This window comes from Camelus dromedarius, chromosome 14 (assembly GCF_036321535.1).
Source record: "Camelus dromedarius isolate mCamDro1 chromosome 14, mCamDro1.pat, whole genome shotgun sequence".
Classification (NCBI taxonomy): Eukaryota; Metazoa; Chordata; class Mammalia; order Artiodactyla; family Camelidae; genus Camelus; species Camelus dromedarius.
In genome coordinates, this window is record NC_087449.1 from 24,751,865 (window position 1) to 24,768,374 (window position 16,510).

At 35.3% G+C, this 16,510-nt stretch overlaps 1 protein-coding gene across 4 annotated transcripts in view; it reads right to left on the reverse strand.

Moving 5' to 3' along the window:
- Positions 1-16,510, reverse strand: part of ATG4C (autophagy related 4C cysteine peptidase) — a 70,438-nt gene that overhangs the window by 46,402 nt on the left and 7,526 nt on the right. For 3 of the 4 annotated variants that reach the window (XM_031465281.2, XM_010988581.3, XM_031465280.2), the window contains exon 2: positions 1,581-1,720. In XM_031465281.2, coding sequence (XP_031321141.1) covers positions 1,581-1,656 — 76 coding nt within the window. In that variant the 5' untranslated portion in view covers positions 1,657-1,720. The remainder of the gene's footprint in view (positions 1-1,580; positions 1,721-16,510) is intronic. The other variant, XM_031465279.2, reaches the window with a different exon arrangement.

A 16,510-nucleotide genomic window follows, 5' to 3' on the forward strand; every position in this document is an offset into this window, starting at 1 on the left:
ACATACACTTGTTGAGGGATTTTTATCTAGAATATATAAGAACTCTTACAACTCAATAATAAAGACAACCCAGTTTTAAAATGTGCAAAACATTTTAATGGATATTTCTCCAAAGAATATATACAACAGACCAATACATACAGGAAAAGATACTTAACTTCATTTATTCATCAGGGAAATGCATATCAAACTCTAACTGAGATACTTCACACCCACTAGAATGAGTCTAATTAAAAAGATGGACATTAACAAGCATTGGTGAGAAATTCAAACCCTCAAATATTGCTGGTGGGAATGCAGAGCAGCGCAAGCACTCTGGAAAACAGTCTGTCAATTCCTCAAAAAGTTAAAGTTAACATAAGATCCAGCAACTCTACTCCCAAGTGTATACCCAAAAGAACTGAAAACATATGTTTACACAAAAACTTGTACACAATATTCAGAGCAGCACTATTCATATAGCCAAAAAGTGGAAACAACCCAAATATCCATCAACTGATGAATGGGTAAAGAAAATGTGGTACAATCATAGAAGGAACTATTACTCAGCCATATAAGGGAATAAACTACTGATATATACATGCTACAACACTGGAGAACTTTGAAAACATTATGCTAAGTGAAAGGAGTCAGAAAGAAAAGCCCATACGTTGTATAATACTGTTTTTATGAAATGTCCAGAATAGGCAAATTCAGAGACAGAAAGTAGACTGGTGGTTGCCAGAGACTGGAGGTGGGTTGGGAGGAATACAAAGTAGTTGCTGTAGAGTACAGGGTTGCTTTGTGGGGTGATGAAAATGTTCTGGAATTAGACAATGATGATGGTTGCGCATCGTTGTGAATATACTAAAAACCACTGAATTATATACTTTAGAAAGGTGAATTTTATTAGTATATGATTTGTACCTCAATTTTTCAAAAAATTAATGTTCATCATTTTCAAAATGCAATGTCAAGTTATTATCAAGTTATAACTGTCCAAATAGCTACCTGGCCATGACTTCCAGTGAATCAGGAGCCAAATATCAATTGGGTTTTACCTGAATTTGCATTGTCAAGGGGTTTTACTAAATTTCATCATTCCTATTTTATGGTTATGAACTTCCTCCTATTGAAACTGGTTCTGCTGAGTATTCCTCCATCTTTGAAGGATTCTTACCAAGAGTAACTAAGTTAAAAATAAGGGTCTGAGGGTACTTATAGGAGAAGGTCACAGGTTTTGGCATGTGAACTTTATACTGTCTGCCTTGTGTGTTCAGAGGTCTATTTTGCTTGCTTCTTGTTCATACATGAGGTTGCCTGAAATTGGGTATAAAAAAATTGAGGTATCATCATCACCTGAATAAATTCTACCTGCTTTGAAATTTTCTTTTTTAAAGGACGACATGCTATGCCTGAGTTTCCAAACGATGTTTATGATGATATTTGGCTCTTTCTTCAATGTATTCATATCTATACTCCTTACAGAAATATTTCATTCAAAGAGAACCTCAGCAATTGTCAGTGACTTAATAAGGGAGACAACACATGTCTTCAAATATTTCTTTGGATTTATACAATTTTCGAATCATGATACTTACTGTATTTCATGTTGTTCCAAGCAGATACAAATTTAGTTTTTAGCTTGTCAACTTCATCTGTTCCTGTGGCCTCCATATTCAGATTCTAAAGAAAAAGCCATCACTCGATTGCATTCTTCTATACAGTTTAGTCTTCTGTTCTGACATAAAGAAAAAAAATTCCAAGTAATCAGTATATATTTTATGGTACAACATCTGCTAAAGTTACTTAAGTGATTAAATACAATTTGAACGGGAAATGAGCAAACCAATTTTTCATTTTACAGAATAGAATACACATATTCTATAAATAATTTAATTACAAAATACATGGAATACTAAATACGCAACAATAAAAATTATCACACAAACCAAACAATAACCTCTCCCAAGTACTCACAATTAAGAACAGTAACTTAGTAACACAGGTGAGCTTTGGTGTTTGTGAGACTATTCAAGATCTATTTGTAATCAGAGAAGGTGATTTGAAATGCTGTAAGAAATGATGACTATTTTCATCATGGAGGCTTCCATTTACATTGATTACGTCACTACTTTCATATAAAGCCAGACCATTTTTTTTAATTAAGGCATTTCCTATAATATCCTTCCTACTGTAGCATTTTTTGAAAAATAGAATGGCTTAAATTTACAATAGAAAATGTTTTCTTACTTTAAAATAAGGATAAATATAGTTCATAACTATTTGCTTTTTAAGTTACTTAAGGGAAAATTGAGATGTATGATTTAATCTGAATGAAAAACAAATTATAACTGAAAATGCTTGAGCTTATTGGCAATAATTCAGACAGTTTGCTTTTCAAGAAAAGAATGCCACACAGAACACTAGACTTTCAGGGTTACAAATTTCAACTCAGAAGTCTTGATACATTCATTTCTCTAACAACAGACATTCCATTTTATAATATGTATTAAAAGCTAATTATTCATTATAATTGAGGCAGAAGAAAGCATGTCCACTGGAAGAATTTAAAAAGCCAATGCAGGAAGGGATAATTTGAGAGTTTGAGATTTGCAGATACTACCTACCATATATAAAGTAGCTAAACAACAAGTTTATACTGTATAGCACAGGAAACTATATTCGATATCTTATAGTAACTTACAATGACAAAGAATATGAAAAGGAATATATGCATGTATATGCATCACTGAAACATTATGCTATACAGCAGAAATTGACACATTATAAACTGACTATACTTCAATTTAAAAAATTACCCCAAAAATTACAAAAAAAAATTTATCTATATATAAAAGCCAATGCAACTAAAAATAAACTCATGGTTATCAGGGGAGAAGGGGGTGGGAAGGGATAAATTAGGAGTTCAAGATTTGCAGATACTAACTACCATCTATAAAATAAACAAGTTTATACTGTATAGCACAGGGAACTATGTTCGACATCTTGCAGTAACCTACAATGAAAAAGAATATGAAAAGGAATATATGTATGCCTATGTATGGCTGAAACATTCTGCTGTATACCAGAAATTGACACAACATTGTAAACTGACTATACTTCAATTTAAAAAAAATACACACAAAAAATTTATATATATACACAAAAAAGCCAATGCAACTAAGAAAAGAGTCCAAAAAAGTGGCATGAGATGTGGCTATAGGGTTAGACAGGGGCCAGAGCATACAGGGCTTTAAGGACCATGTTAAGAATTTTATATTCTTTATCCTAAGAGCAACTGGTTCCAAACAGGAATACCAGAATCAGATTCTGTGGGTTTGTTTGGAGTTTTCTGACTCCAGCACAGAGAACAGATTGAAAAGGGACAAGAGTAGAAGATGAGAGCTTACTACTATGTTATAGGATGAGGAGAGGATGGTAGCTTGGACTGGAGCAGTGGAGAGAGAAATGGACATGTGAAGAAACATGTCAAAAATTCAGTAAGACATGAAGTGATAAAAATGGATGTGGAAGGTGAGAAAGAGGAGTATGTCAAAGATACACCCAGGTTCCTGGCTTGTGAAATAAAAGAGATTGTGCCAATCACTGAAATAGGGAACATTAGGAGAGGGGCAGGTTAGAGGGAGAAGATCACAAATTAGATTTATGTGAAGTCTGAGACGCCTCTGAGATACAGTAGAGAATCATTCATTGTTACTTAATCATTCGATAGGCTATTGCCTGGCATTGTTCTAGGTCATGCAGATAATAGCTTAGGACAGAAACAGTAAAATACTTGCTCTCACGGAGCTTACATTCTAGATATATTCTAGAGAAGCCAACAAGGCAGTTGGATATATAGATCTGGAGCTCAAGGGTGAAGTTTGGGCCAGAGCTATTAATTTGAGAACTGCTGATGTACAAATGAAGAGTTAGAGCTATGAACACGTTTCTCAAGGATTCTGCCTGATCCACGTGTACACCTCCAGCCTTGAGGATGATATTCAAGGCCCTTTGTGAAATTACGTCTGCTCACTTACTCAGCTTTCTCTCTTGCCACTCTCTCACATGCATGATATACTAAAGCCATTTTTAATATTAATATTAAAGCTTCCTAAACTTGATATGCTATCTGACACCTCCATGACTTTGCATTTGCTGTTCCCTCCACCTAGAATGCCTTCCTGCTCACCTTCACTTTTTGACTGCCTTACTATCACAAGTCCCTAAGACCCAGCTTAAATTTCTCCTCCTCTGGTAAGGTTAGTAAAATTTCTACCCTCCTCTCAATTTCACACTAACACAGAAGTCCCTCTTCTTAGCTCTCTTAGGATCCCATGTCTTCCTCTATCACAGCTCTCATCACACTGTATTGTAATTAATTGTTTCTTACCTGTTTCTCACACTAGATGGTAAATTTTTAAAGTGTCCTTAAATTTTGCCTGACACACTCAAAATGATTATCAAATAAATCAGCGAACTGATAAATCAATGAAATGTAGTAGTACTTACACCTGCTCTAATTAGAGTATTTTCAACTGACAACTAGAATAAAGAAAAAAAAATTCCTCCCAAAAGTGCATTATTTAACAAAATGTGGAAAAGCAAGAAGGAGAAATGTTTATAAAATGTGTGAATTATATATAGTGCATCCACATGATGGGTTATATATCCATTAAAAATATCTCCAAAGAGTTTGTGAAAATGAGAAAATACTATTCAGAATCTAAAACTTTCTGTATCATATGATATTGGCTGGGGGCTACGGAGGAGGTGAAGAACTCAAAAAACTGAACCAAAATGTTAAAAGTAGTTTCCCTGTACGTCAAATTGTGTGTGGTTATTTTTATATCACTATTTTCCCTCTTTTCCAAATTTCATACAAAGAAAATATGATATGTAATTTTTAGAATTTAAAAAGCTTATTTTTAAGAAACCACCAGCCATGAATCTTTTAAATCCAAAATGTTTAAAATAAGAAAATGTACATATATGTACTTTCTTTCTAAGTCTGAAAGAAGGTAGGCCACAGGGAAGACTTTGGCTCAAACAGTTCCCAACACCAGCTACCAGGAACACTCTGCACTGTCCCTAGCAAGAATGTGAAAGTCAAGATGCCTTTAAAATAGGGGAAGCAATGAAGACAAAATGAGACATTTTGGATGGGGAAAGCCTGTATCTTAGATAATGACTCCTAAATAAATAATTAACCGAAGTAAGATATTGTGACAGATACAGAAACTAAAAAATCAAATATTCTAACCTCAAGGAACTTAGAGTGCAATAAATTGTTAAATTGTTCTTTTACTGTTATTTTTACTCCAACCCCCTGTTACTTATAGACTATTTATTCAGAGTAACTTTAGCCTGAAATTTGAAACATTTTAAATGTTTTTGGAACATATCCTTAAATCTTTTATAAGAATACATTTATTGTCATTGTTATATAGAGTAGATGAGAACAATAAAATTATTATCATATGGTCAAATTAGTTAAGCTGCTACTAGTTTAATAATTCAGCATAATTACTTTTCATATAACTAAAATTGAATTCTAATCTTCTACAAAGACAGAAACCCACTTTATATCTATAACAAACATTCAAATGGCCGTTTTTTTAAATCCTAACATTAGAACAGCAATGAATTTGAAGTGATCCCTTGAACCACATTAGAAAGTATTATAAACTGAAACATTTTAAAAAAGGAATAACCAAAAATTCCTAATGAGGAAAGGATTTGCCTTACTGCATATTAAAACACATTATAAAACTACAGTAATTAAAGTTTAGTAATATTTAAATTTATAATTCTTACTAGCAAAGAATGACACTGAATAAAACATAATAGGGAGTATGGAAATAAATCCAAGCATATCTGAGAATTTAGTGACTGATACAGGAGATACTTCACATCAGTGAGAAAAGATGGCTAATTTAGTAAATAGTGCTAGAATAAAAAGCTAGCCAGTTTAAAAAATAAAGCTACCTCACACATTATGAATTCTAGACCAATCAAGGAATTAAATGCAAATGCAAAGACATGTCACATACTACAAAGAAGTACTGATTTAAATGTTTTTAACAATCTTGTAGAAAAGGCCTTTCTAAGCATGGTATGCAAAACTAGAAATCATAAAGGAAAGTAAAATTACATAAAAATGAAAACTTCTATAGAGGAAGAAGAAAAAGAGCATTAACAGGATGACTAATTAATCAAAAAAAACCCAACATATATTATATAGACAAAGGATTAGTGTTCCTAATATACAAAGAGCTCTTACAAATCAATAAGAAGAAAAAATGGGAAAAACAGACAGACAGGTATTCTAAAAGAAGAGGGTCAATAAACATGAAAATATTTTCAAACTTACTGGATCAAAGTAATGCACATTAAAGGAATTTAATATTTTTTCATCTGTGCAATAGATGAAATTGGAAAGCTTGAGGTAACAAGCATTTTACATAATTATTTCTCAAACAATAAACTCCTTGAAGGCAGAGAATGTGTCTTGCTCACCACTATATCCTCACAACTAGCACATCGGTGTGTTAATAGGCACAAATATCTGCTGATGACTAAACTATGTTACATACATATTATGATGATACATATTGTGACCTGTATTTATCACCATAAAAAGCTATCCAGGGAGCATCAAAATATATAAGGCAAACTTCAAGAAGAAACAGATGAAACCACTCTTATAATTAGAGGCCTAATTAACACCCTTGCATCAAAAAATGGACAGGTTCAGCAGGCAAAAAATCAGTAAAGACATAGCTGCACTCAACAGCACCATCAATTAACGGGATGTAATAGACAGCCACAGGCTACTTTACCCGACACCAGCAGATTACATATTCTTCTCAGGTACGTACAGAATATTCACCAAAATGGACCACATTCTGGGCCATAAAATAGCCCTTAACAAATTTAAAAGGATAGAAATTATATAACATTTGATCTTACTACAGTGAAGTTGAACTGGAAATCAGAAGATAGCCCCAAAATCTCAAAATACTTGGAGATTAAACAACATACCTCTAAAATAAGTAAATAAGAAAGGAATCAAAGAAGAAATCTCAAGAGAAATTTTAAAGTATTTTGAATTAAACAAAAATAAAAATGTAACATCAAAATTTGTGGAATGCAACAAAAGTATGCCTACAGGGGAATTTATAGCACTGAATGCATATATTAGAAGAGAAAAGATCTAAATCAATAATATAAGCTTCCACTTAGGACACCAGAAAAAGAAGAGCAAATTAAATCTAAAGTAAGAAAAAAAAAAAAAAGAAATAATAAAAATTAGGGCAGAAAGAAAAAAAAAATCAGTAGAGAAAATCAATGAAACCAAAAGCTGCTTCTTTGAAAAGACTGATAATATCTATACGCCTCTAGCCAGGCTATTAAGAAAAAAGAGAGAAGACACAAATAACGAATATCAGAAATGAAAGCATAGATCCCACAGACATTAAAAGAACAATAAAGAAACATGAACAATTCTATCCTCACAAAGTTGTGATAACCTAGATTAAATGAAAAATCCTTTCAAATCTTTGAAAGACAGTCTACCAAAACTCACACAAGAAACAGACAATCTAAATAGGGCCGTATCGATTTTAAAAATTGAATCAATAATTAATGACCTTCCAAAACACAAAACATCAGGCCCAGAAGGCTTCACTAAATTCTACCATAGATTTATGAAAGAAATTATATCCATTCTCTACAATCTCTTCCAGAAGACAGAAGAAGAGGGAATATTTCCAAACTCATTTTATGAGGTTGGTATTACCTTAATATCAAAACCAAATTATGAGAAAAGAAAACTAGTGATCGGTATCTCTCAGGAACACAGCTGCAAAAATCCTTAACTAAGTATTACTAAATCGAATTCAACAATGCACAGGAGATGCATCTGGGTGGCGTAGGTAGACTCTGAGCTCATCTCCTCCCACAGCCAAAATTACAACTATTTACAGAGCAACTATTCATTACAGACCGGCAGACTAACAGACAAGATCTTCAACAACCAGAAATACAAAGAATTAACAACAATGAGATGGATAGGAGAGGCAGAGACGTGTTATAGTCAAGACTCATACCCCAGGGTATGATTTGGCTTTGAAGGCCAGCAGGGTTTACTTTCAGGGGAGCCAGAAGGCTGTAGGAAATCAAGACTCTGTTCTTAAAGGACTCAGTCAAAACCTCACAGTCTCTGAGACCCAAGGCAGAAGCAGTAATTTGAAAGGAGCCTGGGCCAGATCTACTTGCTGATCATGACAGAGAGGCAGGAGGCAACTGGAGCTCACCCTGGGGACATACACACTGGTGACAGCCATTTTGGGGAGCCTGTACTACCATGAGGACACTGGTGCTGAGAAGTGACATTATGGGCTCCTCTATCTGGCTTATTAATGCTGGGAGCCCCTCCCACCAGCCTATCACCAATGGTACTGGGATTCCTGAGGCCAAGCAGCTAGCTGGGAGAGATACTGTCCCACACACCAGCAGACTGGTCATCTTAAGAACCCCTGAGCCCACAGCCTCCCCAGGACCTGCCCTGTCCACCAGAGGGCCCAGGACCCAGCCCCATACACCAGTGCACTGGCAGTAGCCTTGGAACCTCCAGGGCCCTGGAGCCAGAGGCCCCAGGGCCTGGCCCCAACTACTGGTGGGCAGACACTTACCCAAGGACTCCCTGGGCCCAGGCCTTGCCCACCAGTGGGCAACATATCAACTCCAGGATACCCAGGGCCCTGCAGCCAAAGACCCCGTGATACAGCTCTGCTCACCAGTGGGCAGGCACTAGTCCAGGACCATGTGGGCCTCAGCCCAACCCACCAGTAGGCTGACACCAGATCTGGAATCCCTGGGCTCTACAGCCAGAGATCCTAGGACCCAGCTCCACCAACCAGTGGGCTGCACTAGCTCCAGGATCCAGCTTCAGCCATCAATGGGTGGGCACCAGCACAAGGATCCCATCGGCTACGAACCCACCCATCAGAGGGCAGACACCAGGCCCAGGACCACTGCAGGCCCAGGACCACTGCAGCCCCAGTCTGCCATGTCAGGACACAGCCCACCCACCAGCTCAGAACAACCACTGGGATATCCTGGGTTCTGACCCTGCCAACCAATAGGCCAACATGAGCTCTGGGGCACCTTGGGGCCCTCAGCCAGCCACCCCAGGATCTGGCCCAACTCACCAGTGGGCCAAAACCAGCTTTGGGACACCCCAGATCCTGCAGCCAGCCATGTCAGAAAATGGACCTAAATATCGGCAGGCCAGTACTAAAGCCAGGACCCCCATTCCCACAACCACCCATCCCAGAACCCAACTCCCACCCACCAGTGGAGGGAGCACTACCCCCAGGGCCCCCTGGGATTCTGCAGTCAGCTGCCTCATGATCCAGCCCCACCCACTATAAGCCAGAAGCCCCTGCACAAGGCAGGGTCTGACAACCAACCAGACTGGAGGCCAGCCACACCTACCAGACCACCCACAGCAGTCAGCCCACCACAACAGACAGACCCATACAGCCCAAATAGGGGGCACTCCCAGAGCATATACCTCTGGTGACTACAGGGGGGTGCACTGCTGGGATGCACAGGATGTCTTCTACACAAGGCTACTTCTCCAAGGATGAGAAACTTAATCAACCTACCAAATACATAAAAATGAAAACAGCAAATTAGGCAAAATGAGGCAACAGAGAAACATGCTGCAATGAAGGAACAAACGCAGAAGACCTAAGTGAAGTAAAGATAAGCAATTTAACCAATAAAGAGTTCAAAGTAATAACCATGGAGATGTTCACAAAACTTGGGGAGAAGATTGGATTGACAGAGTGAGAAGTTAGAAGTTTGTAATAAAGAATAAACAGAGATGAATACAATAGCTGAAATAAAAAATACACTAGGAAGAATCAACAGCAGATTAGATGATACAAGCAATGGATCAGCGAGCTGGAAGATAGACAGTGAACATCACTAAAGCTGAATAGAAAAAAAAAAGAATAAAAAGAAACAAGGACAGTTTAAGATAACTATGGACAATACGAATTAACATTCACATTGCAGGGGTCCCAGAAGGAGAAGAGAGAGAGAAAAGGGCAGAGAACCTATTGAAGACGTAACAGCTGAAAAACTTTCCTAAACTGGAAAAGGAAACAGACACAGACATCCAAGTCCAGGAAGCACAAAGAGTCCCAAACAAGATCAACCCAAAAAAAGATCACAACAAGACACGTTGTAATTAAATTGGCAAAATTTAAAGATAAAGAGAGAATATTAAAAGCAGCAAGGGAGGCTAGGGTTGCTTCATTGAGAGGCTAGGCTTTGGGGCTACCATGGACTTTCCTACCTCTGAGGGAAAGACATAGCTATGATGATGTTTGGGTTCCTGGCTCCAGTTGAGAGTTAAGTGAAGCAGGGACAAGAAATGGAGAGAGAGGAGGTCCCTGAAGACATCACTGGAGCTCTGCTAGCCAGCCATGCCCAAGGCTAACTTTATCCTGGATCATCTTGTCATACTGAGTTAGCACCTGTCACTTGCCATTACGAAGCCCACCAGACACAAGTGCCTGGTGTTTACAGGAAAAGGAAAAAAAAAACCAAAAAAACAAAAAAACACTTACGTGTAAATCAAACAAAACATGTACAGGATCTATATGAAGAAAACTACAAAACTCTGAGAGATATCAAAGAAAAAATAAATAAATAGAGAGATGTTCATGGATAGAAAATGGACTGATGTTGCCAATATGTCAGTTATTCCAAACTTGATCTATAGATTCATTGCAATCTCAATCAAAATCCCAGCTATTATTTTGTAGACACTAACAAATTGATTCCAAAGTTTATATGGGGGAGGGGATAGCTCAAGTGGTAAAGTATATGCCAAGCATGCACAAGGTCCTGGGTTCATTCCCTGGTACTGCCTCTAAAAATAAACAAATAAACTTAATTACTTCCTCTCCCCACAGAAAGGAAGAAAGAAAGAAAGAGAGAGAGAGAGAAGGAAAGAGAGAGAGAAAGAGAGAAGGAAAGAGAGAAGGAAGAAAGGAAAGAAAGAAAGAAGAGACAGAGAAAGAAAGGAAAAGGAAAGGGAGAAAGAGAGAAAGAGAGAAAGAGAAAGAGAGAAAGAGAGAAAGAGAGAAAGAGAGAAAGAAAGAAAGAAAGAAAGAAAGAAAGAAAGAAAGAAAGAGAGAGAGAGAGAGAGAGAGGGAGGGAGGGAGGGAGGGAGGGAGGAAGGAAGGAAGGAAGGAAGGAAGGAAGGAAGAAAGAAAAGGAAGTTAGTTTATATGGAGAGGCAATAGACAAAAAATAGCCAACATAATATTGAAGAACAAAGTTGGAAGAATGACACTATTCAATCTCAAGACTTATTATAACACCACAGTAATCACAACAGTGTGGAATTTCCAAAAAATAGACAATTAGATCAATGGAACAGAAGTAGACTCACATAAATATAGTCAACTGATGTTTGACAAAGAAACAAAGGCAAAACAACAAAGCAAAGACAGTCCTTCCAACAAATGATGCTGTAACAATTAGACATTCACACACAAAAAACTGAATCTTAACACAGGTAATATACCCTTCACAAAAATTAACTCTAAATGGATTATAAACCTAAATGTTAAACACAAAACTATAAAAGTCCTAGACGATAACATAGAAGAAAACCTGAAAGACCTTGAGTATGGTGATAAATTTTTAGATATGACACCAAAGGTAAAATCCCTAAAAGAAATAGTTGGTAAGCTGGACTTCATCAAAATTAAAAACTTCTGCTCTGCAAAAGACAATGTCAAGAGAATGAAAAGTTCAAGCCACAGACTGGGAGAAAATATTTGCAAGAGACATATCTGATGAGGGACTGTTATCCAAAATACACAATGAACTTTAAAACTCAACAATAAGAAAACAAACAACCCAATTTAAAAATGGTCCAAGGACCTTAACATACACCTCACAAGAGAAGATCTACAAATGGCAAGTAAGCATATGAATATATGCTCCACATGATATGTCATTAGGGAAATCAAATTAAAACAATGATGAGATACCACTATATATCTATTAAAATTACCAAAATCCAAAACACTGACAACACTGAGTGCTGGCAAGGTTAAATACTCTTACTTATTGCTGATGGGAATGCAAGATTGTACAGCTATTTTGGAAGATAGTTTGGAAGTTTCTTAAAAGCTAAACATACTCTTACCATATGATGCAGCAACTGTGCTACTTAATATTTACCCAAATGAAATGAAAACTTATATCCATACAAAAACTTGCACACAGATATTATAGCAGTTTTATTCATAACTACCAAAACTGGGAAGCAACCAAGATATTCTTCAATAAGTAAATAGATAAATAAACCATGGTACATCCAGACAATGGAGTATTATTCAGAACTAAAAAGAAATGAGCTATCAAGTCATTAAAAGGGGAGGGTATAGCTCAAGTGGTAGAGTGCATGCCTAGCACACATGAGGTCTTGGGTTCAATTGCCAGTAATGCCTCTAAAAATAAATAAATAAATCTAATTACTTATCCCCCCCAAAAAAACTAAAAAAAATTTTGTTTATAAACAAAAGATATCAAGGAAAACTAAATGTATATTACTAAGTGAAAGAAGCCAATCTGTAAAAGCTACACACACTGCGTGATCCAACCACATAACATTCTGGAAAAGGCAAAACTATGGGAACAGTAAAAAGTAGTTGCCAGGGATTGGGGGGTTAAGGGGAGAGAATCAGTAGGCAGAACACAGAGTATTTTTAGAGCTGTGAAACTATTTTATATGCTACTATAATGGTTTATACATCTCAGTATACATTTTTCAAATCATAGAATGTACAACACCAAAGGTAAACCCTAATGTAAACTATAGACTCTGGATGATAATGGTATATCAAAGGTTTCTCACTTGTAAAAAATCTACCACTCTGGTGCAGGATTTTGATTGTGGAGGAAGTTATGAGTGTCAGAGGGGAGGAGGTATATGGAAGAAAATTCCGTATGCTTTCTGCTCATTTTTGCTGTAAATCTAAAAATGCTCTAAAAATAAAGTTTATTATTTTTTTAAAGAGCTATCCCGGGCACAGAGTGAGAAAAAAGAGAGAGAACAGCAAGAATACAATTTATGCATCTATATACATATGTGTTATGTATGTGTGTGTATATATATATATATATATGCCTACCCACACACACACATGCACACATATATGCATAAAACAATGTCTAGAAGTCCATAATGTTAAAAGTAGAAATCTCTCAGAGATGTCATTTTTATTTTCCTTTTTGTACTTCTCTTTATTAAATTGCTTACAATGAGCCTCTTTTAAAATAATAACAAAATTATTCAAAAATAAGTTGCTCAAATGAAAAACTACACAAAATTACAAATGTGTCCTGACTATGCTAAATTCTAACAGAACAACTGAAACTACTCGACTAAGAAAGCTACATAGAAAACATTCTATTACAAAATTCCTGAACAGTCTATAAAAAAGATAAAAATGCTGAGACAAAGTGCTTTTTCCTTTTTAAGATAAACAGTATTATTCTTGTGGTTCTTAAAGACATCAGATTCAGCTATTCAGTCATGTAAAAAACAACTTTCTCAAAGTAATTCCATAGAGCAGCTCTGGCTGAAAAAAATGGCTTGGAGGCTATCTGTTGTTAATTCATAATTTTTGTTTCTCCTTAAAATAAGTATGGTGAGATCTGGAAAGAGGAAAAGGAATAAATAAATACTCAAGTCCATCAGTCTATTAAAATATTTTCTTTAAATGAGTCATGGGTGAAATGTAGGTAATATAGTTAATAATTATGTAATATCTTTGTATGATGACATAGTATAGCTAGACTTATTGTATTAATTATTTGGAAATGTATAGAAATATCAAATCACTATGTTGTGTAACAGGAACTGGCACAGTGTCTAGGTCAATTATACTTTAAAAACAAACAAATTCATAGAAAAAGAGATCATATTTGTGGTTACTAGAGGTGGTGAGGGGAAGGGGAACTGAATGAAGACAGTCAGAAGGTACAAACTTCCCATTATAAGATGATTAAGTACTATGGATGTAATGCACAACATGATAAATATAATTAACACTGCTGTATGTTATATATGAAAATTAAGAGATTAAATTCTAAGAGTACTCATTACAGAAAAATTTTTTCTATTTCTTTAATTTTGTATCTATATGAGATGATGGATGTTCCTCAACTTACTGTGATAATCATTTCATGATGTATATAAGTCAAATCATTACACTATATATCTTAAACATATACTGTGCTGTGTATCAATTATATCTCAATAAAGCTGTAAGAAAAAAGCATATATTAATATAAAAAATCAATGGTGGGGGTGGGAAGGAATAAATTTGGAAGTTTGAGATTTGCAAATGTTAACCACTATATATAAAAATGGATTTAAAAATTTATTCTGTATAGCACAGGGAATGATACTCAATCTTATAATAATCTTTAATGAAAAAGAATATGAAAATGAATATTCGTATGTATATGCATGACTGGGACATTGGGCTGTACATCGGAAATTGACTGTACTTCAATTAAAAGAAAAGAAAATATGTCAAAAAAAATATTTTCTAATAAATATAAATGCTAATTTAAAGTAATAATTAAAAAAAATCAATGGTGAGAGGGTATAGCTCAGTGGTAGAGTGCATGGTTAGCAGGCATGAGGTCATAGGTTTGATTCCAAGTATCTATGTTACATTAAAAAAAATGATAATAATAAATAACTAAACCTAATTAACTCCCTCCCCAAAACAAACAAAAACAAAAAAATCAATGAAGAAAATTTTTTTTCTTTATATTTGTGTGAGAAAAGCCAGGGAAAGACAAACAGTACTTTTAGTTTAACTACAAATGAGGGAAAAAAACACAAATGAAGAAACCATGATTCTAAACAATCCTCGTCCACAAATTTCCTTTCCAAAAGCTTTAAAAAAAAAACATTAGAAAAAGAAAGAAAGAAAGAAAAACAAATTAAAATTCATTTGTCTATCAAGTATAAAGTAAAGAGATGATTTGCCCATTATACAGTGTATTTCAATCTACTGTGATACCTAAAGTACCTGATTTGAATGCCCTAGGATAAAAAAAATGATATGCCAAAATTCTTGTTTATGTAGTGCTGTCAGAGCCTCAGTAATGGAAAACCATCAAAATAGCATTCTTCACAATTTTCAAATGCTTTTTAGAAGGGATTTATTATTTATTTCTTAAAACTTTGGAGAAATTAGTAACTTTTTTCAAGTAGACTTTCTTTAGTAATGCATACTACAACAAATCTTACCATCTACCATTTTCATATTTCTGTTTGCTGCTTACATTCTAACAAATCATTTTTAATTAAAAAATAATAGCATTAACGATGAGAAAACTCTGTTTCTCAGAAAATATAAAACTACCAGATGAGGTTTATTCCTCAACTTTATTGTTAATGATTTGAAAAGCAGAGTGAAGACTAAAGTTTTTTTGGAAGGCAGAAATACAACATTTGACATGAAATCACCGACTGAGATCCAAATGTCATTTTTAGAGTCACTTTTCTAGTCATAACCACTCATTAAGACACTCGATAAATTATAAACTGACAAATGTAAAGGGTACTCAAATCAATGTCCCCAAAGGGCAGATGAAGGTAATCACACTCTCTTTTATGGCAATAGATAGAATATTTTATCCACTGAGGATTTAAAGCCGAGTAAAATCTCCTGACAGAACTTCAGGGACTGATTCTATAGAATATATCTTAGCCACATGGTACAACCAATTAAAAACACTGCACACTTCCAGGATTTGCGTATGCTTGGGCATCTTCCTCAAATGGTATTCTGAAGCAAAAGAAATATAGATATTGATTTAGAATTTTTGATTTGCCTTTTTTAGCTATACCATCAAATATAATCAACTGTGAGAAAGTTTTTCATCTTCTGTAAACGTTTCCTCCTGCTCACATTTTTAGTAACAAGTAACAATCCCTTGTCTAACCTTGAATGTCTCTCAATACGTTAGTCATCTGTATTCTCTCATTTATTCTCCCCATCTCAGTTCTTTGTTTACAGAAACATCAACTGTTCTGTCCATTTCTATTCCCTCCCTTTTCCTATACTTGTCAGTCTTTCTATCTTAATGCACTGAACTTGTAGTCTAAAAATGTTCCAGAGTGATTTTTTTTTAAGTAGCAAATATGAAGAAAGGAAGAGCACTGGTAATATTTATTTGGATTGTCCTCTTTCAGAGCTAAGGGTTAGGCAACACAGATGGCAGTAAGAGATAAAGATTAAAAGACTGAGGAAAGGAACAAGCAACAAATAAAGGCAGGACACACATATCCAGAAACTGGGCTGGTAGTTTTGCCTAAAGGATACATCTTATAAACATTCTTAGAACTCTTTAGGATTACATCCTCCAATTAAAGACACTAAATCAATACACAGCTACTTTATAATGA